The sequence below is a fragment of the Papio anubis genome, chromosome 4 (assembly GCF_008728515.1).
Source record: "Papio anubis isolate 15944 chromosome 4, Panubis1.0, whole genome shotgun sequence".
Classification (NCBI taxonomy): domain Eukaryota; kingdom Metazoa; phylum Chordata; class Mammalia; order Primates; family Cercopithecidae; genus Papio; species Papio anubis.
The window spans coordinates 7,426,361-7,447,931 of NC_044979.1; the positions used below are offsets into that span (position 1 = coordinate 7,426,361).

At 51.7% G+C, this 21,571-nt stretch overlaps 2 protein-coding genes across 5 annotated transcripts in view; one reads left to right on the plus strand and one right to left on the minus strand.

The window, feature by feature from the left end:
- Positions 1-21,571, plus strand: part of PRKAG2 (protein kinase AMP-activated non-catalytic subunit gamma 2) — a 317,328-nt gene that overhangs the window by 46,045 nt on the left and 249,712 nt on the right. The window contains exon 1 of one of the 4 annotated variants that reach the window (XM_031665010.1): positions 11,124-13,387. The exons of the other annotated variants lie outside the window; for them this stretch is intronic. The gene's annotated coding sequence lies outside the window, so the exon portion shown is untranslated. Of the gene's footprint in view, positions 1-11,123; positions 13,388-21,571 lie in introns of those variants that run through there. 4 annotated transcript variants of the gene reach the window in all.
- Positions 19,084-21,310, minus strand: LOC116274436. Its single transcript, XM_031664949.1, is given in 4 exon segments — positions 19,084-19,171; positions 20,534-20,814; positions 21,150-21,185; positions 21,187-21,310. Coding segments are annotated over 4 exon segments (516 nt in total). The 5' UTR covers positions 21,298-21,310.

The following is a 21,571-nucleotide window of genomic DNA, read 5'->3' on the forward strand; positions in this document are numbered from 1 at the left end:
GGTAAAAAGCATATTTTCTCTTTATGTAAAATAAACATCCTGCAACCCATTGTGTTTTCCTTTCTCTAGGTCTACCTACCTATTTTTGCTGCACGTTAGAATCACCTGAGGGGCATTTAACAAACCCCAGTTCCAGCTGGGTGCAGTGGCCCACGCCTGTAATCTCAGCATTTTGGGATGCCGAGGTGGGCGGATTCCTTGAGGTCAGGAGTTTGAGACCAGCCTGGCCAACATGGTGAAACCCCGTCTCTACTAAAAATACAAAAATTAGCTGGGTGTGGTGGCAGGCACCTGTAATCCTGGCTACTCGGGAGGCTGAGGCAGGAGAATCACTTGAGCCTGGGAGGCAGAGGTTGCAGTGAGCTGAGATCGCACCACTGCGCTCCAGCCTGGGTGACAGAGTGAGACCCTGTCTCAAAAATAAAGGAATGAATAAATAAATAAAAAAAAATAAAAATCCCAGTTCCCACTGGACCCCAGATGGATTAAATGAGAAACTCCAAGACCAGGCATTGGAGTTTTTGCGGTGGTTGTTTTGAACTCCAGGGGTGATTTCCGTGTGCATCCAAGGGTTGAGAGCCAGTGGTCTGCAGGAAGTCTGGACCCAAATATATGACTTAGCTGTAGTGCTCCCTCCTGCACAGCTGTGTTCTCTGGTTCCAGCCTTCCATGTTGAATTTGTTCCAAACCTGATTTCCATTGGCCTATGGAAAGGTGGCCTTTTTTTTTCAATACAGCCTTTCCTGACCACAGCCTCTGCTGTGATGTGTGTGTGCAACACAGAAACACATTCTGTTGGGTGGATAAATAAGTGAATAGAGCCACTAGGAAGCAGGAGAGAAAATGGAATTGCAATGGTGTTTTATTTAACTCAGAAGTGGTGTTTTGTGAAAAACAAGTTTGATCAGTGGAAGAAAAAAAATAGAGAATGTTGGAAGAGGGTTCTGAATATTTGAGGATGTGTCACCTCTAATATTTGTTTAATCTTCCGTTAGAACATTTATTTTCACTTATAGTCATTACTTTTCCTTGATAGCATACAAATCCCTAGCTCTTTTCTTATTAATGATTAGGGTACATTTTCACCTCATAAAGGAAAGAGAGAGGAAGGGAAGGTGAGAGGGAATTTCCTCCTTATGAAGAGCTGGAAATGGAAAGAGGAAATGGGTGAAATTAATGGAACTGAGCCAGGCGCGGTGGCTCACATCTGTAATCCCAGCACTTTGGAGGCCAAGGCGGGTGGATCACCTAAGGTCAGGAGTTCGAGAGCAGCCTGGCCAACATGGTGAAACCCTGTCTCTACTAAAAATACAAAAAAATTAGCCGGGCCTGGTGGTCAGTGCCTGTAATCCCAGCTACTCGGGAGGCTGAGGTGGGAGAATTACTTGAACCTAGGAGGTGGAGCTTGCAGTGAGCGCAGATCACACCACTGCACTCCAGCCTGGGTGACAGAGCAAGACTCAGTCAAAAAAAAAACGTGGAACTGGAAGTCAGGAGAGACAGAGAAAGAAGGAATGGATGGGTGGGGTGTTTAGGGCAGGGCGGTGGTAGGTGCACCGCTGTGCACACCAACTGGGGGAAAGGTACTCTACCTGTTAGGGTGAGCTGCTCCAGTTCTCTGGGATGGAGGGGCTTCTTCGGATGTGGGACTTCCTGTTTTAAACTCCCACGGTCCTGGGCAAACCGAGACTAGTTGGTCACCCTGACTCTGGCCAAGGACCTACTGGCTGCTTGCTTGCTGATGTTTGTTTGGAGGCATCTGGGGCCAGGAAAGGGAGTGAAGGAGCCTTAGGCTGGGATGGGAAGCTTGACCTGGCTCTGAGCCACACAGCTTTATGCTCTGGTGTCTGTAATGCTGGACATTTGTGCTCAGGAAAGGGCTTGCTGAACAAACGCCCAGCTCAGGGGGTGGGACATGAAAGGAGACGTGGGCCTGAGGAGCGTCCCAGAGACAAACAGGGCAGGAAGTTCTCTGTTCTAACATGAAAGGGGAAAAAACAGACTTCAAATGTATTCTTCCCACTGTGCTGGGAGTTACCTGGAGGGCGGAGACCTTGTGCTTCATCTGGTACCCCTGTCACCTAGGGTGCCCGGTGCACGGGGAGCGGCCAGTGCGTGTTAAATCTGGGCCAGAGGAAGCACGCGTTTGGTGTCTGGCTCTGTGTCAGGGTCGGGAGTATTTATTATACAAAAAGACTGCCATCCTCACATTATTTTAAGGTATCGTTGAGGGTACGAATCATACGCTTGAAGTCTTTATAATCAGAGAATAATATAAAGTGAATTTGGTGAAGGAAAACAAAGCATCACGTCCTATTTGGATTTAGGACTTCACTCTCAAAGGCCCTAATTCGAATTTGATTCAAATAGCGATGCCAGGGCAAAGAAGCCAAGAAGATGACCTTCTGTGTTTTTTGAGACAGAGTCTGGCTGTGTCACCCAGGCTGGAGTGGCAGTGGCACAATCTTGGCTCACTGCAACCTCCACCTCCTGGATTCAAGTCATTCTCCTGCCTCAGCCTCCTGAGTAGCTGAAATTACAAGTATATGCCACCACACCCGGCTAATTTTTTTGTATTTTTAGTAGAGACGGGGTTTCACCATGTTGGCCAGGCTGGTCTCGAACTCTTGACCTCAAGTGATCTGCCCGCCTCAGTCTCCCGAAGTGCTGGGATTACAGGCATGAGCCACCATGCCCCACCTAGATGACCTTCTTAAGCGCTGTAAATTATACTGAGTTTATTTAGGATTAGGGAATAGACGCAGAAGAAAGAGAGAAAAGGGGGTAGAAGAAAGATAGTGCACAAGGGTCAGCTGAGTTCCGCTGGGGTAGTGAGTGGCCCCACATCCTCAGCAGCGAGCCAGGACAGAAGTGCATTTCTCGCTACTGCTGTACATGCATTGCCAACAGCTGTGGCTCTGCTTTGTGTCCTGTTAATTTTGGGAACCCAGGCTGAAGGAGCGGTTCCTGTCTGGGTCCTTGCTGTGAGAGGGACAGAGGAGAGGTGTCAGACACGGGACAGCTCCAAAAGCTTCCACTGGGAAGTGGCACACATCACTTCTGGGAAACGCAAGGCACACGGCCAAGTGTGATGAGGGTAGTGGGGGTTAATAACCCTCCTAGAGGGAGGGGCTCCACACAGAGGCTACTAAGATCTCATTACAGTCTCATCATGATGTAAAGGATCAGTCGATACCATTCACCACAGCTTAGGAGTTCCAGCAACTGTCTGCACTACCTTCCACCAACCTTGATGTTAATACAAGCAGCATAATCCAATCGCTCGTGTATCTTCTTAGAATGGGGATGTCTGGAACCAGGCAGGATGACAGGAAGTGGGGAAAAGCCAAGGGGAGCAAAACGCAGGCTGAATCGGGATCTTTGACCTGAACCAGTTACGAAGCTTCTAGCTAAGAAGCTTTCCAAGTCATAGAATATTATGAATATTCCGGACCAAGGGCAGTTTACGGCATGCGCTTGGGTCCCCGAAGTCCAAGGGATTGCTTCCCGGTTTACTTGAAATCAAAAGCTGATTCCCTCTTAAAGGAAAAGCTCAGACTTCCGACTTCACAGTTCCCTTCTCAGAGGCTCCTTGGGTTCTGCCTCCATAAGTTATACCAAGAATAACTGGGGGCCTCCCACGTGCCATTTTCCCTCTGTGCCTGTTTCCCCATCTTTACAGCGAGGTGGGTGGGTGGGTGCTATCAGTGGTTCTTACTTAGCAGAATATTTCAATCACCCAGTTCTCAGCCCCAGACATTTTGACTCAGTAGTTCTTAATTGGGATCTAGTTTTTGAAAACGCTCCAGAGATTCTAATATTCTCTCTAGGTAGATGAATTATTTAGCCAGGTATGGACTTTACCACCTTTCCAGCCCCCATCCACCAGGAATGACTCTGAGCCCCACGTCCCTGGGCACAGCCCTCATAAAGGATCATAGGATCAGGCTATGGAAGGCTCCAGAAACAGATGGAGGGTGTCATCTCTTCCCACCTCCCTCCCTAGCCTCTGATGTGGAGTTTGACGTTTTAATCAGAGATGAGGCCCCCAGATGGCCCAGTAGGCCAGGGCTGGTTAGGCAGAGGGTGAGCGAGGTTCCATCTCCTTGGGGTCTACTTTCTTGTCCCTGGACTGACTTGGGAGAGGGGTCTGCACCCACCACGGTGTCTGGCCCATGTGACCACTCACAAATGGGGCCAAATTCAACAGCCCCTATTTCCAAGTAAGGTCACATTCTGAGCTTCTGGGGGTGAAGACTCCAATGTCTTTTTTGCGGATACAAGCACTTTAACCCGTAACAGCAGAGCACAATGCATACTGAGATGTTTCTTTTAAAATCATTAAAACGTTTAAGAAGTTTCAGCTTAAGTTTTAGTGTTTATTCAAGTTTTGGGGAAAAAAAATGTTGATACAAAATCCCTGTAGCCAACAAAACTGGATACACATTTTTCCTGTTCTTCCTGAGTTTCATAGAGAGTGTCCCCAGGCGGCTGTGGGGAGAGGGGCCACGCCTGGCAGAGTCCGGCTGCGGCCTGGCCCGTGCTGCTGTGACAAGCCAGGGGTCAGGGAGCAGGTTCTGCAGCTGAGCTTGAGTTTTCCACTGTGGGGTGGGGTGGGATAGGGTGGGGTCTGAAAACCAGGTCGCTGGGAGGAATTCTAGGAGCCCTAGATTTTCAAGTGATAGAGCCGGGCTTGGCGGCCACTCAGCTTCCCCAGGCTGATTAGTTAGTTGCTGGAGGTTGTTTTCTTGTTTGTTTCAGTTTTGAATCAGGGCTGAACATTCTGTGTTGTGGACTCATTGGGCACCCATTCCCCAGTAGCCTTTTGTGGGGAAGGGGGGAGTGAGATGTGGGGGTGTGGAGGCGGGTCCCTGTCACCTGACCCAGGGTGCAGGTGGCATCTACATGGGTCTACGCCCCTGACCCTGACCCCACACAGCCAAGGCTATTGCACTGAGTGTGTCTGTCGGAGCTTGGGAAGATGCTGTCCATCTTCCACCATCGGAAGCAGCACCATCTCACAGGCCAGCTGCCCCAGGTGCCCAAGCCTGGGCAGCGGGGCCGGCTCACCCTTCCTCTCAGCCTTCCCCTCGCCCCCTGGCCCTCAGCTTTTCACAGTCTCAGCTGTGCAGCCCAGCCCCAAGGGAGCCCCTGCACCTGGGCCGCCCGTGTGCTCTGAGCCTTGTCCGGAGACTGGCTCAGCGCCTCCTCAGGGCCACGGCTGCCTTTTGCTCCTTTTCACTCCCACAGCGCCTTCACCCAGGCAGCGCTGGGTACATGGTGCTCAGTCAGTTGATTAAAGCAGGCCTTGGGGACAGTAAAGTCACCCCCGGCCTTCACCCTGGCCTGCTGCCCTCCTGACGCCACCTCATTCCTGGGCTTGAGGCTTCCTGGGGTGGTGGCAGCTGCGCTCTGGCCCCAGTCCTGGCCAGAACATCATCCCACCCCGGGGGGGCTACAGGTGTCTGTTTCTGGAACATTCTATTATTTACTTTCTGCCGTTTCCTACCTTGCCTTAAGGTTCAGAGTCTCTGTATCTCTCCCCAGTGGCAGTTGTCATGGGTGAGTTCCTTAAATGGGCTTCTCTGACACCTGAGTCACACGGCACTGGAACGCACTGGGGTGTCTCCCAGATCCCTGGCTCCCAGCAGCTCCCAGGCCCTGTTTGCCTCCGTAAAACTCAGCATACGGATGTGCACATGTGTGCGTGTGTGTATGTGTGTGCATGTGCATACATACGGATTTAATCCTCAGTAACTGTGGGGTGGGCATAATTATTAACCCCACTTTACAGGTGGGGAAACTGAGGCATAGAGAGGCTAAATAACTTAGCCAAGGTCCCAGCACTGGCAAAGCAAAGCTGGAATTTGAACCTGTAGAGAAAGAGCATCCACTTCAAAGGGCGAGTGGAGGCATTTTCTCCTTCGTGGCATGCTCGGGACAAGGAATCCAATGTGTCTTAGAGAGGACTTCTCAGGGGCATCGTTATAGAGGGCAATTTGTGGAAAAAAATTGGTTTTGTGCACCAGTGTGGTTTCTGTTGATTTCAATTAAACTGGGGAGCCTTGTGCATGCTAAACGACAGCTTGGCCTTCTACCACCTGGGCAGCCCGGGGCCTTCTGCTCAGCAGTGCCATTGAAGCTGTTTTAGGTCACAGACGTTCAGCCTCGGAGCACCTGCCTGAGACTAGCCGGGCTTGTGCTACAGCCTGTCGGCCTTCTGCCAGTGCCAAGCCTGGGCCCATTCCTGGTTCCCAGCTTAAAAGAAAGATCGAGTTGCCATGAGCCTTCCAGAACCTTCTAGAGCTTTCCAGAGCCTTGGCAGTGTGTCTAGGGAACAAAGGAGGAGGATGCTCTAGGGCCTTACAAAATGCAAGGACCCTTCAGTGCCTCTGATTTTTACTTGATCTTGCTTATCTTAGCCTCAGTCCTACTCCTTTCATGAAGTTCTTTTTTAAGACTTTCTTCCAAAGTAGCCCCTTCCTTCTGGAAACTTCTATGGTGGTGGCTGCTGTCCGTGCCACACACGATGCTGTGTGGACTCTCAGCCTGCTTGTTCCCTGTCTCCACAGCTTTCCTTCTGGCCAGGACTGAGGTCCGTGAGGTTGGAGGCTCTTCCACTTTTCTTGGGTCCTAGCAATGCAGCATGAGGCAGGTACCTGGCTTGGGGGGGTTCCTCAAAATATCCATTGACCTGGAGAGGGGGTGCCTAGAGACAGAGTGGGAGTGGTGATAGGTCACTGAGAGCTGTTAGGGCAGGGTGGGCCTCAGGGTTAGGAGAGAAGCCTGGCTTATTGTTGTTTAAAAAATGGAAGAGGAGGCCAGGCGCGGTGGCTCATGCCTGTAATCCCAGCACTTTGGGAGGCCGAGGTGGGTGGATCACGAAGTCAGAAGATCGAGACCATCCTGGCTAACATGGTGAAACCCCATCTCTACAAAAAATACAAAAAATTAGCTGGGCGTGGTGGCGGGTGCCTGTGGTCCCAGCTACTCGGGAAGCCGAGGCGGGAGAATGGTGTGAACCTGGGAGATGGAGCTTGCAGTGAGCCAAGATGGCGCCACTGTAGCCGCTGCACTCCAGCCTGGGTGACAGAGTGAGACTCCGTCTCAGGAAAAAAAAAAAAAAAAAATGGAAGAAGAAAGAAAATGGGGCTTCCCAAGTGCCAAGTGCTTTCTGTTGAAGGTGGTGCTTGTCTCCAGACAGTGGCTCCTGCTTATCAGGTCTGAGGAGCTCTTCCCTTGACTGGCTGTTGACCCTGTGGGAGATGCGAAGTTGGAGACCACAGAGCGGTGTTCCGAGTAGAGTGTCTCCTGCAGGAGCCACAGGGGCCGGGCCACGAAGTGGTGTTCCGAGTAGAGTGTCTCCTGCAGGAGCCACAGGGGCCAGGCCCCAAGCATCAAAATGATGGAAGTCAAAGGAGCCCACGGCAGTGGGTGTGGGGGAGTCATCGTGATGGGGGTAGGAACGAGGTCAGAGAAGTCCTTGGAAGGAGTGAAGCTCTGACAGCTGCTTAAGCCTGTCCCTGTTGAATTTACGCTAAGCTCATCAGCACTCCTTTTGGCATGCACCATTTTTTAGAAAAAGGTTCCAGCTGCCAGCATGGACGGCGAGTCCTTCCTCCTCTCACTTCTGCTCCCTGCACACATCGGGCTTGTTCAGACTGGAGTTAGACAAGTCATTGTGGGGTCACGGGACAAAGTCTCAGCTGGTTTCCCAGTGGATAGGCCTATCTCTTCCTTATCAGGTGCTGGCATAAAATCAGGAGCACCTGGTCTTAGCCTTGGCCCTCTAAGGACACAGCCGTGTAACCTTGGGCACATCACTTAAACTGATTGGTCACATATGACTTAGCATTTATAGACCTGCTGGCTTATTGGGTACAGGTGCGTCCCTGATTGGGCAGGTGACATGCTCTGAACCCAAGTCAGCCACCCCAGGAGCTGTGTGCACACTCAGTACACATGGCTCTTCTTTGGACAGAGGGCTCTGGGGCCCCGTCCCACATTTGAGGCTCAGGGGACCCTGTGACCTGGGAGCAGTTTTCACCCATAAGGCTCCAGGCAGTAGCCCAAGTATCTCAAGACCTTCAGGTGGTCAGAACTTGGCCTTGAAAGATAGAGAAACTGTTATCCTTTGCCGGGGCTGGTTTGTTTTTGTTTCCACTCCATTAAAGTCAGGACACAAGGTCTTAATGACTCCAAATGTCTTTGCAATCCTGCAGTTTTAGAACTACTAGTTCTACCTGGATGGAGGTACTCAGGGAGGGGCAGGGTGGCAAACTATTCTCGGCTAATCTAATCTCAGCTCAGCCGCTCAGCAAACATCTGGTTACTTTGGTAAATATTGGCGGTCTCTAGCGACTGGAGGTGGGTGAGGCTGTGTGTCCCCCTGACAGCCTTGGGACTGGTGGTCTATGACAACAAAAGGAAATCCTAGAGCAGGGTTTGCCAAATCCCTACAGGCGATTTTAGGCGGCAGGTCCAACCTGTTCTTGTAGCTCAGAGGAAGTCCCAATGCTGCCCTCTGGCAGATGCACCCTGAGCAGGGCCCAGAGGTGTTAGGATGGGCAGGACGGGTCGAGCTAATAGCAGATGCAGCAGCTGGGTCCTTGGAGGTGGAGGATGCAAACCAACAGCGTCCAGGTCACCAGGGCTGCAGCTGGGTGGGCTGTGGGCCGGCCAGATTCTCTGTCTCTTCATCCAAGGGGGCTGCAGCCTGTGCCGTCCTCCTGACTCACTCTGCACACCACTTATTTTGCCAGGGAGCTGATTAGCAAGCCCTCTGCTGTGGATTTCAACAAGGATGTTCACAGTGCAGAGCGGCCGTCTTTGGCACATTGGTTCCCAGTCGGGGTATTTCAGAAGCAACCACAGGACCTGGCATATTGTAGAGTTCATGAGTGCAGGGCACTGGCCTCAAGCTGTCGTAGGAATGGGGTTCCGAAGTAAAATGCCACACTGTCTACATCCCACCAGGCCCAGTCAATCTCAAATGCTGGCCCCAGCCAGTGCCATTTCATGCCCCGAATCCCCAGCTGCTGGTCCTAAGTGAAATAAAAGTGTGGTCAATGAGGCTGGGCCTTGAGCCCAGGGTGTTCCCTCTTCTTTCAACTGCCCTGGCCTCTGGCTTTCCCCTGCACAGATCTTGCAGGACGGTGAGGGCAGGGACAACATTGGCACGTAAAAGGGGGGTAGAATATGGGCTTTATTGGTCAGTGTCTCTGCCCAGGGCAGTTGCCATCCATCCTTTTACAGATACTCCCTCTGCAAGTTACCCTGCTGTCCTGGTGCCGAGATGGGCTGTGGACACGGGGTTCTGGATCCTGTTGCCACTAGGCCTGCAGCAGTATAGTCCTGCACAGCAGTGCCTCGTCGCAGGGACGTGAGCTTGGCATGCAGCATTTGACTTTTAGGTGAAGGGCTGAGGGCGGCATGGGATTTGGCAAGGATTTGTGCTAGATTTCTGGGATGCTGAGAAATCTAACCCAGGACTGTTATTCGGGGGTTCGGGGGTGGGGCTGGGAGACACGCCTTTTACACATGTGTGCTCACGTATGTCTAGTTTTTTAGGCCACTTACACAGCTCAGGCAGTACCATGCGTCGTTTGAGATTTTCCTGTCACATTTGCCATTTGTAATTCTTTGAAGTCATGGTTTTGACTTGTTATGTAATATCATAAGGCCCCAGTGTCTGGCTCTATCAGAACATACTTGACAATATCCCATTTCTGCACACTCAGGGGGTACCTGATCCTTTCCGTGTTGCTGCAGACTTTGTTCATTTCGGATGTTATAGGCTGGACCTGTAAAGGGGGACTCTCAGCTTGCGATGTGTGAGCGTCTTCGTCTTATTTTTAATTATGCGAGTAATAAACAAGCATGGGCCACAGAAAAACTAGATGATAAACATAAACAAAAATGAATAAAGGGACAGTGGCCCTGTAGGACGTGCTGTACAGAGCCAGGCTGGGGAGGGGAACATAACTGTGATCGAATCCTGGCTTTGCAACTCGTATGTTCTGTAACCTTTGTGACTTCACTTCTCTGGGCCTCAGTAGACAGTATTTTGTGCGGGTTGAGATAGGATATGTAAAATACTCAGCACTCAAAATACACTCAAAGAATGAGTTCCAGGAGAGGGGCCTGGTAACAACCTACAGGTGCCAGGGAGGGGCTTTTGGGGGTAGGGCTGGGCTTTCTAGGGATGCCAAGCTCTAGGGTCAGGAGGGTGCCCCCATGGGGAGCCCAGGGCCCATGAGGCCTGACAGCCTTGGGAAGCTTGGGGGCGTGGAAGGATGGCCGTGGGCCAGGCTCCTGTGGGCCTGGCAGCCCATGCTGAAGAAGTGGGGGTTGTTCTGTAGATGGCTTGGAGCCAGTGAAGGTTTTCTGGTTCTGTTGTGTTATTGCTTTGTCTGGTGAGGGTGTGAAGAGTAATGCCTGAAAAATGGAGGTTAGGAGGATGAATTAGAGCGGTGAGTCAGAGGGGATGTGCCTCAGGAAGGCATTTCCTTTCCACTTCTGGTTCTGACACCAGCCCGGTGCACCAAAATGGTCTTCAGGCTTTGCTAAGTATCTGTGATCTACTGGGCTCTGTTGTCCAAGACAGCGGACTCTGCCCTCCAGGGAGAGTAGGTGGAAAGCTCAGAGCCACCTGCACGCGGAGTGCAGTGGAGGTTCTGGAAGCAAGGAGAAATGCAGGTGAAGACAGTGGCCGTGTTTGCGGAGGGCAGCTTGCAAGCGGCAGCGGAGTTGTTTATGTTCCTTAATCTCTAATGGATGATCCCAGTCCCTGAGACGTGGAATTGCTGCTGTGAGAACTGCAGCGTCATCACACCCCATAAGTCACTCTCAGATGCTTGTCTCCAAGTGCAGCAAACCTCTGAATCCTTTGGATGACGGTGCCCATTTCCCTGGCATTTCCAGCTTTTCCAAGCAAAACCCATTAGGCTTTTTTTCCTCAGGCTTGTATGTATGCTTTGGAATAAAGCACACAGAAAATAAAACGCCCAGCTCACCCAGCAAGGCTAGTTCCAGAACCAGCAAGAGAAAATACTGAGATTGGCCGGATCTCTGGTCAACCACTTGCATGGGTGCCCATGGGGCTGGCTGCAGGCTGCAGGCTGCAGGCGGTTTGGCCCTTCAATCTTCGCCAAATGGCGCCAGCTTTCTGCTAAACCTCAGGTTTATGCTAGCACTGCCCTCTGGTTCCAGAATAATCCCGCACATCCCAAGTTGATGCTTTTTTCTGTCCTGATGCTTGTTCATCCATGATCCCAACAGCAGCCCTGGGAGGTGTGCAGAACAAGCGTTTCCACTCAGCTTGGTTTTTCGGAGGAAGAACTGAGGTTCAGAGAAATGACTGAGCCAGGACTTGGACTTGGTTTGTTGACACAGAGTATTAGCGCCCTGGTCTGAAAGAGACCTGAGGAACATCGCATAACACATGGCTCATTCTACAGACAAAAAAAGAGTTTCTGCTTAAAATGGCCTGCTCAGGTAGGCGAGGCCAGAGCTCAGGCTTGTGAGTTCCTGGAGCTATCTGGCCATGGCGCTCCAGGTCTGTGATTTGTCAGGTCTCCGCGTGGACAGCTGGATGGACCATGACTGCCTGGTACCCTCCTGGGCTGAAAGTGACCTTAAGAAAGCTTCAGACTTCCAACCCTTAGAGAAGCCCCCCAAGTCCCAGCTCACTCAGCTGCCTTTTTGTCCATGGGTCTTAGTGGATGGCCATGCAACGTCCTTCTGTCCCCTCTCGGAAGCCTTCCTGCGTATATCATCCACATTAATCTTTTTCCACCTTGTGCTGCCATCACCCTTACCTGAATAACACATTTGCCTTTGAGTCATAGGCTCGTGGAAGAAACCTCCTTGTCTTGAATACCTGCAGGAACAGGTCACTCGGTATCTTTGGAAGCAATTCCTCCACTGCTGAGAAGTTCAAGTCTTGAGCAAGTTTTATTTAATGAGGGACATGGTGGGGTTCTGAAATGGGGACCCTCATTTTCTCCTAACAATTCAAGTTCATTTTCTGCCCCACCAGCTTGTACATCCTTCGAGCCTGTTTTCAGGTCACCTGGGATTTGTTGTAATCAGGTGCAGGAAGACATGCAGACTCAGGAATGAGTGTCACAAAGGAAGGAACTGGTGATACTCACAGATCCCTGGAAGCAGGAGGCTTGGCACACCACTCCCGCGTGGGGAAGCACCGGGCTTGGGCAGGAGGCAGAGGGAGCAAGAGGGAGATGCGGGCAAGAGCCTTTATTGTGGTTTCTGTGAAGAATTTTAGGGGACTCTGGGTACAGGGGCTGTCCCTAGCTGTCTGGTACCTGCCCTGGGGTGATTAGGGTAGTGGGTGGTGGCCCAGGGTGTGAGAGCCCCCAGGAGGAGGCGAGGAGGGGGTCTGTGTGGTTTGGCTTGCATAGCAAAAGCAAGCTCACAGGTGAGTTTCTTACTATCTCCAGGAATTGCCCAGCCGTGGGAGGGCAGTTCCTCCAGGATCAGCAAGGTGCCAGGTATCAAAGCATCAGAATACAGAAAATCAGAGACATGGCTGATACGGGCAGAGACCATGTTGTCTCCTGGATGATGTTTGTAGGCCGTCTGGTTGGAGTTGGAGGAATGAATTGTAGATGGGGACTTCACTGGCAGGGCCTTTTGGAAAGCCTCACCCATCCTTCTGGCCAGAGGGGAAAAAAAACCCTCATTCTTTATACTCCGAGGACAGGAATCCCCAGGGAGTTCAGATTTCTGAAGCCTTTGCCTGAAGTTAGATGGGAACAGTGCAGGGGTTGTGCTGGCCAGAGGACCTGGAGCCCAGAGCTGTCCACTGCTGCATCATCGGCCTCTGTTCCTGCCTCCCTCCATCCTGCTGCCTGTCTTTTTAAAAGCTCTGGTCCAGCCCTCCCTCCTGCTGGCTTGCCGTGTGGTAAGGAGTTTCCTCCCCAGCAGCCCCTGACACAGGTGGGAATGACAGTCTGCTGCAGTCCCATCAATGAGGGAATCTGCCCGAGCTCTGCCTGCATTTTGAGCAGCAAACCAGCTCCAGCCACCAAGACCGTTGCCTGTGCTGTCTTAGGCCAGCCCATGCTGTCTGCCAGCCGCTTGTTGCGCTGCCTTGGGGACTGGGAACACACCCAGCCCCAGTCCCCATCTGTTGCAGACATGCAGTGGCAGCAGCTCGGAGCACAGCCGAACCCTAGAAATTGCCTGTGCTGAAGGGGCTGGGAAACCCCTTCTCTGATGGGCCTTTCGAGTGAAGCAGCAGGATTTGTCAGAGCTGGGAGTGCCGCTCGTCCCTGCCACTCGCATCCTGCCATCCAGCAGCTTACAAGCCTGCACTGCTTATTAGCATCTGGAAGAGAGGACCTCCAGGACCCCTTGGGGCTGAGTAAGCAGACCTTCGGGAGCTGGCTTTCTAAATGTGTGGTGATTGTGCATCCCTGGGTGTGTGGTTTTCCCCTCACGATGCTTTGTCTCCTTGGTGTGCAAGACTGATGCTGAATTGTCGCTTTGTTCTCCAGGAGCCTCTTATTAAATCAGATACCCCAAGGCTGAACAAAATGTTCCTTCTCTCCACGGGAGCTGTATGTTTTCTCCTTACGTAACTTTTTCTGGGTGATTTAAAGAGCATCACTAGTGAAGGTGGCGCGTGTGTGGGCGTGTTCAGCTCCATTGCTCTCTGGGTCTGTCTCTCCTCCCCTGCCAGGCTGCCAGGCTGAGCAGAGCTGCTGCACACACTGGGTCCTGGGCACGGGGTCTCCTCCCTGCCTTCCCACCCTGGCTTGAATTCCCCTTACTGGAGCTGAAATCTTAGCGAAGTTGTCATTCTTTGCCAGGCCTTGCCTTTCCTGAGTCATCACTTATTACATTTGGCCCAAACGGAAAAGACTGGGGATGATGTGGGGGCTTTGGGGATGGCCCACCGTTTTCTGGGGACTCTCTTGACCCCATGCACATTGAAGGGTATCTTGGCCTCCTGCAGATTGTGGAGCCCAATAGCTTACTTGTTGCTTGCTGAAGTTGTGAGGAATCCAATGAAAAAGCAGATGGGAGGGGAGTGGGGGAGAGAGGAAGGGAAGGAAGAGAAGATGGTAGATGGCCTCCTCAATGACTGAACCGTGGGCTGTCTACACTGTCTGGTGGAGAGGAGGAGGGGGAGGCTGGGAACCAGAAACCCTAACTGTTGAGTGAATTTGCAGCAACAAGTAGAGCTGCAGGCTGGAAAGTGCTAGATTTGGAGCTCACCCAGTGTCCCTCTTCTCGCCCTCCACTGACATTGATGCATGGCACTTTGAGTAAGCCATGTCCTCTTTTTTTCTCATTCCTTACAATCGCCTTCCATAAGCCAGAGGCTGTCTGTCTGCTTCAAGTCTGTGATTCAGGGTCCTTGAGTCCTGGTGATTGGGAGTGACCTAGGGGTCACTCGACCCTCCTCCTGGGGGGAGGCTTGATTCTGTGCATCTGAATTTTCAACCCAGGTGGAGAGCAAAGGTGATAGTAAACAATTGAAGAAGCCTGGGCTAGCAGGGAATCCAGCGTTGACAGCGTTACGGACTGTAGGTGCTGGAAGATGGGGAGAGGCCTAGGGATACAACCAGGATGCAGGCAGGAGGCCCAAAAACATAAATTGAGAATTCGGGGACTGCTAGGTGTGATAGGTGAGAATAAGTGAGAGGGGGAAGCTCCCTGGGACGCAGTCAGAGTGAGCCGGCACCTTGGGGCTCCACACGCCCTGGGCAGGCTCCAGTTCACCAGAGAGGCCTCACAGTAGGCCTCTTAGGTCTGGGGGCTTCTCACCTTCCAACTGCTTCCCCAACTTGCATGGAAATTTCCAAGGACTAGAGAAATCTCAGGTGGTTTTTTTTTTTTTTTTTTCCAGCCCAGCAGTAGTAGACCTTGAGAGGCACACACTTATAAAGAGGAAACTGAGGGTTCAATGGTTAAATTCAGTGAACATAATTGAAAATCTAAAATATTTAATCTTCTTTGCCTAAAGTCACCAAGGGATTCAGCTGGAAAGAGAAGCCAGGTGTCCTGTGGTCCAGCCTGGTCTTTTGAAGTGGGGTGGGTGGTGGAGGGGAATGGAGGCTGGTGGACTGAGGTTGGGTGGACCCAGTCCCTAAGCCTGGTCTTTGTGTTTGTTATCCCAGCTCTGGCTTCTCTTCAGGTCCTGTCCCAGGGTGAAATAAAACATCAACACTCTAGCAAAACAAACTCTTGAGTCCTGTGTCCCAGGCATTGGCCTTTCCAACAAGAGGAAGATGCTTGACCTCCTCACTTGATAGTGTTGGATAACCAGGGGTCACTGGAACTGCGGGTTCTAATTTTGTGTTATTCTTTCAGCTCAGCTGGTAACTAATGGAATCCATCTTGGATTTATCCAACTCCCTCACAGTGCTCTTTCAAACTATTGATCTTTTTCTTCCTTTAAAAGTATTCAGGTCCTGGCCAGGCGCAGTGGCTCATGCCTATAATTCTAGCACTTTGGGAGGACGAGGCAGGTGGATCACAAGGTCAGGAGATCAAGACCATCCTGGCTAACACGGTGAAACCCTGTCTCTACTACAAATACAAAAAAATTATCCAGGCGTGGTGGTAGGCACCTGTAGTCCCAGCTACTCGGGAGGCTGAGGCAGGAGAATGGCGTGAACCCGGGAAGCGGAGCTTGTAGTGAGCCAAGATTACGCCACTGCACTCCAGCCTGGGCAACCGAGCGAGACTCCGTCTCAAAAAAAAAAAGAAAAAAAAAGTATTCAGGTCCCTCCTCCCAGGAGATGCCCCACAGACCAGTCTCACCACACCCCCTTCTAACAAACCCCCTTACCTCCTCTCAGACTCAGCCCGGGCCTAACAAAGGTGAATACCTGTACTTTTATGCATTACTTTGTATTAAGTTGTGTTCAGTTCTTGTCGGTAGATTGAAATGATGAATCCTAATGCAGTCAGGTAGGGGTCTTATTTTCTTAGAAAGATCTGTCTCCACGTTACCTATTGCACTGCTGTTAGCTGTCTGTATTGTGTATTTTGGTAAATATTTATTGATTGATTAGGCATCTGGCACCATGTGTGGCAATTTCATGAATGTTAATTATTATAATTTTCATGATGGTCCTGGGAAATTTCCCTTTTATACAAGGAAATTGAGACTCCATGAATTTGAATAATGTACTGACATTGCATAACCAGTAAATGGCAAACTGGAGCTCAAACTCAGGCCCTCAGACAACTCCAAAGTTGTCCCTCCGACTGCACTTATGAGCCACATGGTAAATTGTCTGGTAGTGAAAACTTGCCTTTAGCTGTTGTTGAGGGCTGGTGACTTAGCAGGAAACCTAGGTTGGACCCACAGGCAAGTGGCTCGTTCAAGGCTCGATACCTTCCGTCCCTTCCTAGTGGGCAGGCTTGTCCTGAGGCCTTAGCAGCCCAGCACCAGTGGGACAGGGCACTGACCTGTCATCAGCCCTGCACACCTGTCAGCTCTGCACACCTGTCAGCTCTGTGCACTTTCCAGCCAAGCCTTTCATCAGCCTGAACCAAACATCCTTCCCACGAGTGTGAGTTAAGACCCTGGAGTCCTAAAAGGGTTTAATGTGAGACTGCAAAGCTCTAGCCTCAATTACTGAAATTTGAGTTAAGAGAAAAATAGAATGGAATCAAAAGCACCTGATGCCCAAGAACTGGGGGTGTTCCTTCTTCACTCCAGAGTTCTTGGCCCCAAGAACTGGGGGGTGTTCCTTCTTCACCCCAGAGGCCTCGTGGCCTGGGCCTGGCAGAGCATTCTGCTGTTCACCCCCTGGCTACCATGGGCAAATCATTTCCTTCTCCTGAGCCTGATTTTTCTTCTAAAAATGGAGACAGTACCTGCCTCACAGGACTAGGGGGCAGCTGCCAGCACATAATAGATGCTTAATAAATAGGAGGTCCTATTTATTCAGGTGAGCCTTCAGCTGTGGCCTGTCCTGGCAGAACCCAGCAGAACACCTTCCAAAGCAGTGGGAGCAACTGAGTTTTTGGTGGAATTCTCCAGGTCTTAGCACTTTGATTATTCATCAGGTGACCGGGGCCAGAGGGCTCTGGGTTCCGCAGGGTCCCTGTAGTTCCCTTGCTGCTCCAATCCCATCTGTCCTAGCTGGTGGTTCTGCCCCACCTGTCACACATGGACAGGGTCTGCCCTCTCCGCCGCCTGGGGTCCCATGGTGGTTCTGCTACTGCCACCTTCTGCAGGTCACTGGGCATGTCCGTATGGTCTTCCTCGATCATAAATCTCCTCGGTACCCCGTGCACCTCTGCCCCTGTGTTCTGGCACAGGGGAGGCAGGGAGAGAGCAGAAGAAAAGCAAAGCCAGACTTAGGTGTTTGTTTTGGTTATATTTTGTGAGTAAGGTATGTGGTGGCATTTTATTGTTTAATGTCTGCTTTTAGGGAGTCTGCCATCTGCCTGGTGATAATGGCTGCAGCTCCTGAGTCACCAGCGAGCTAGAGCCTGGCTGTGCAGATTCCAGTAAATAAGATAACAGACGCTCGGCGGGGCTGCGGGGACAGAGCCAGCCCATGGGCTGCAGGCGCTGCCAGGAATTGCCCCACTACTGTATTGTGGGGGTGGCAACTTTAGGGGGTTCCAGGCAGCCCAGGGTGGGCCCTCTGGGCGGAGTGGAGGGCTGTGGAGTTGGGGGCCCCGGTTCTTCCCAACTTGGCTTTCCTTTCCTTTTTGGTCATGGGCTCTTAGGGTCTGGGGGCTCCTAGGACAGGATTTTGCTGGTGCTCGGAGACAGAACCAGCTGCAGAATCAGGAGCTGAGGACAACGAGACGCAGCACCAAGCCTCTGACACCGTGTGGGCTTTTCTTTCCTCACAACCCAAACAGCTGATGTTTTCGACCTTAAATGAAGACGTTCTTGCTTTGCAAGCTGCATTGGCCAAGTCACATTCAGAATCATGTTTTAACTGGGGGTGGAATTGCAGCTGACAAATGTGAGCATTTGGGGGTCCTCTAAGGCTTTTCTAGAAGGTCTAGGGTCCACTTGCGTGTTGTCAGAAGGGAGAACTGGGGTGGCTTGTGTTAGAGAAAAAGTGGGAAGGAAACAAAATATTATCTTCGCTTGGTGTAAAGAGAGTGCACAAGACTCCAGGTAACCTGGGGCCAGTGAGCAGCATCTTCCGTGGACCGTGGTAGGTGTGGGGCTCTTTCTTGGGGCCCGTTGCTGTGGCTCGTACTCTGCCTGTGGCTCCGGGGTGGCTGACCTGGAGGCTCTGGCACTCTCCCGAAACCGTAGCCATCAGATGGTTAGATCCTGCCCTCCCGTTCCATTCATCAAAGCAGGGAAATGTGCAGAGACACTTAGAAATATTTTCACCAATAAGCATCCGAAGGGTGATTACTACTTATCCAAACAAATGGGTAAGAACGATAACCTTTAACTGCTATTCCCCAAATTCCCCAAGGTTTTCTAGCACCTAAGGCCTTCCCTCCACAACTCCGGCAAGAAATAGGTAGCTCTTCAAAGGTGAGCTTTCTGGATAACGGAGCTTCCCCCTAATAAATGGTGCTTGATTTGGGTTCAGCCCGGTGAGCGCTGCCACGTCAGAGTTGAGTGAGCTGGCGGGGAACCTGGAGTATCCTTGGAGTGGGTGTTTGTGTCTGAAGAGCAAGCAGGAATGACATGCTTTTAACAGAAGACCAATGTGAAGGCAGCGTTCCTGTGCTGAGAAGACCGGCGGGAGGACCCTGCAGCGAGGGCCTGCCAGAGCCCCTCGAAGCTCGCCAGGTGGAGCGGCCACCACGACCCTGGAATGAGGCCCGTTCTGACACCTGCTGTGGAATGCGAGAGTTTCTGGATGATCCCCGCTGCTGATGCTGCACCCATCTCGGGGTAGGGGTGTGAGGGAAGGGGCTAGGCTGGCCTAGGGATTCACCTGTTTTGAAAGCAGAATTGTTCAGATTCAAGAAGCCCACTCGCCCCTCTTGGGATTTGCCCTTAATGTTAGGCCAAGACCCAAGCCAGGCATTTATGCAGGATGGCCAAGCCTGGCTGGGAGCCAGCTGCAGGCATCTGCCACCACCCCCTTCCTCTGAGTCACCCCACACTCATATGCGCAAGGCATAGAGCCCCGAGACGTGCTCGCTGGCATCTTCCAACACGAACTCCACGGGGAAGGTGGAAGGAAGGGTGGCCCTGGAGTGGAGGAGGGGGAGCGCGGGAGAGAGTTGTGCTCCCAGCAGGCCTGGGTCTGGGCCTGGGCGTGAGGAGCTTTACGTGCCCCACTGGGGCATTAGGATAGCCAAGGCTTAGGATAGCCTTGGATGCTGGCCCAGGCCCCTCGGGGGTCTCACAGGCTGCAGGACTTGCAGCTGCTCCTCCCTGGCTGCCTGGAGGCCGAGCCTCAGGCCGTGCGGCCATCTGTCGTGGTTGGCCTCCGAGGAGAGTTTTGGGAAGGGGGCGCTTTCTGAGGCTTCTTTTTTTTTTTTTTTTTTTCCTGTTCACCTTCCTTCTCAAAGCCCGACTTGATCTATGAAAACCATCTCCCCTACTTTCTCCTGCGTGGGGAGAAAAGATGCCCAGGGCCCCTCGTGTTTCTCCAAATTCCCCGCAACCTGCACTAGACTCCCTTGTTACAGTACACATTCCTGGGTCTTGCCCACCTGCTGCATGCGCGTCACCAGGCACTCAGCCGTGCCTTGTGTGCACTTCAGACCGGCTTTGCAGGAGAGAGGCCTCCTGTTTCCCTGCTGTTCTTTTATCTGAAGAGCAAGATCATGGGCCTTCTTGCCTACAGTCCAATTGGTCATTGAGTCTAGCAGTTTCCCACCAAATCAGTTTCACCCATGAAGAGAGATAAGTAAATCCTTGTGCAATTAAAAAAAAAAAAAAAAAAGACTCTAAAGAGCATGATGATCCCAACGATCCCAAATGCTGGGGCACTGCGGTTCAGCCAGCTACGCCTTGTCTGGAATACTGTCAACAAACTAGAGTCCTGCCAGATGCACTTGACAATGAAATCAACCTGAGCATCATCCAATCTCTGGTGCTGGACTCAGTTGCCACCACTTTGACAAAGTCTGGAGTGCAGTGAATGAGGACACTAGGTGATGGGTGGGGAGCCCAGCCCACTGTGGCCAGGGTTCCTCACATTTAAATATCCGCTGTCTTCTTGCTGCAGGGCAGTCCCTGTACTTACTTGGGCAGAGGGAAGGGCATAGTTTGTAGGGAGGGGTTAGGAAATTATGGCTTCAGCCCCTTCCCTCCTCCAGGCCCTTCCCTCGTGTCCCGGGTCCCCACTACAGGCTTCTGCCGACTTTTCTTCGCCAAGTGATTTTCCTGTTTGGCCATCGTCTCCGCCGCATCCAGATTTATCTCTTCTCTCCCCTAGGCCTTTTGGGTCTTCTTCGGAGAGTAGCTAATCCAATAACCCGCCAAGTCAGAGAAGGGTTTGGATGCACAAGTCTCTCTCTTAGCTTCCTTTGAAATGCTGCCTTGACCCAAGTGAGGGGCCCAGGAATAGGCAGTGGAAACGGTTGTGTGGGTTTGGGACATCACACCCTGCCAGGACTTACCTGTTGGAGAAACTGGGCTTTTGGTGGCGAACAAATCATTCTTCCTACCTCTGTGGCAACTGTGCATCTAAGCTGGGTTCTGGAAGGCGCAGTGCTGGCCATTTCAGATCACAGGTTGGGAAGAAGGGGCACTGTGCCCGATCTGATAGGTGTAACACGCCATGGTGCTTTGGCACCAAGAGGCCAATTGAAACGGGAGAGTTTTAGAGAATAAAGTATGACTGTCACCCACAGCACAGCTGCTTCCTGAAAATTCCGCTCCCACTGCATGAAAAAGCACATGGAGTATTCCAGGATGCTTAATATAGGCATTTTCCCACGTTCTGCAGATTGCTGGTTTTTCTCTCCCTACCCCATGGGTCTGCTGGTAGTTGACTGGCCACTTTTTGGTCAGCTTTATTGAGGTATAATTTACATATAGTGCCCCTCGATTGACAGTATACAATTAGGTGCATTGTCGTAAATGTGCACAGTCATGTGACCACTGCCACAGTGTGATCTGGAACGTTTCCGCCGCTCCAGAAGGTCCCTCTGACCCTTTACAGCCTCTGCCCTCCCCCACCTCCACCTTAAGACTTGAGGGTGGGTCCATGTCTTACGTTTGTATATCCCATGTCCAGCACAATTCCGAACCCATTGTGAACACAAGTGATGTTTAAATGAGTACATTGGGAGCCCTGGCTTTTTGTTTTGTTTTTTCCAAGGCTGGAGTGCAATGGTGCGATCTCGGCTCACTTCAACCTCCATCTCCCAGGTTCAAGTGATTCTCGGGCTTCAGCCTTCTGAGTAGCTGGGACTACAGCATGCACCACCATGCCCGGCTTACTTTTTGTAGTTTTAGTAGAGATGGGGTTTCACCATGTTGCCCAGGCTGGTCTCGAACTCCTGAGCTCAGGTGATCCACCTGCCTCAGACTCAAAGTCCTCGGGTTACAGGTGTGAGCCACTGTCCCCAGCCAGCTCTGGCATATTTTAAAAATCCTCCCAAGACTCCTTCTGTCTCCTTCCATTGATCCTAAGTT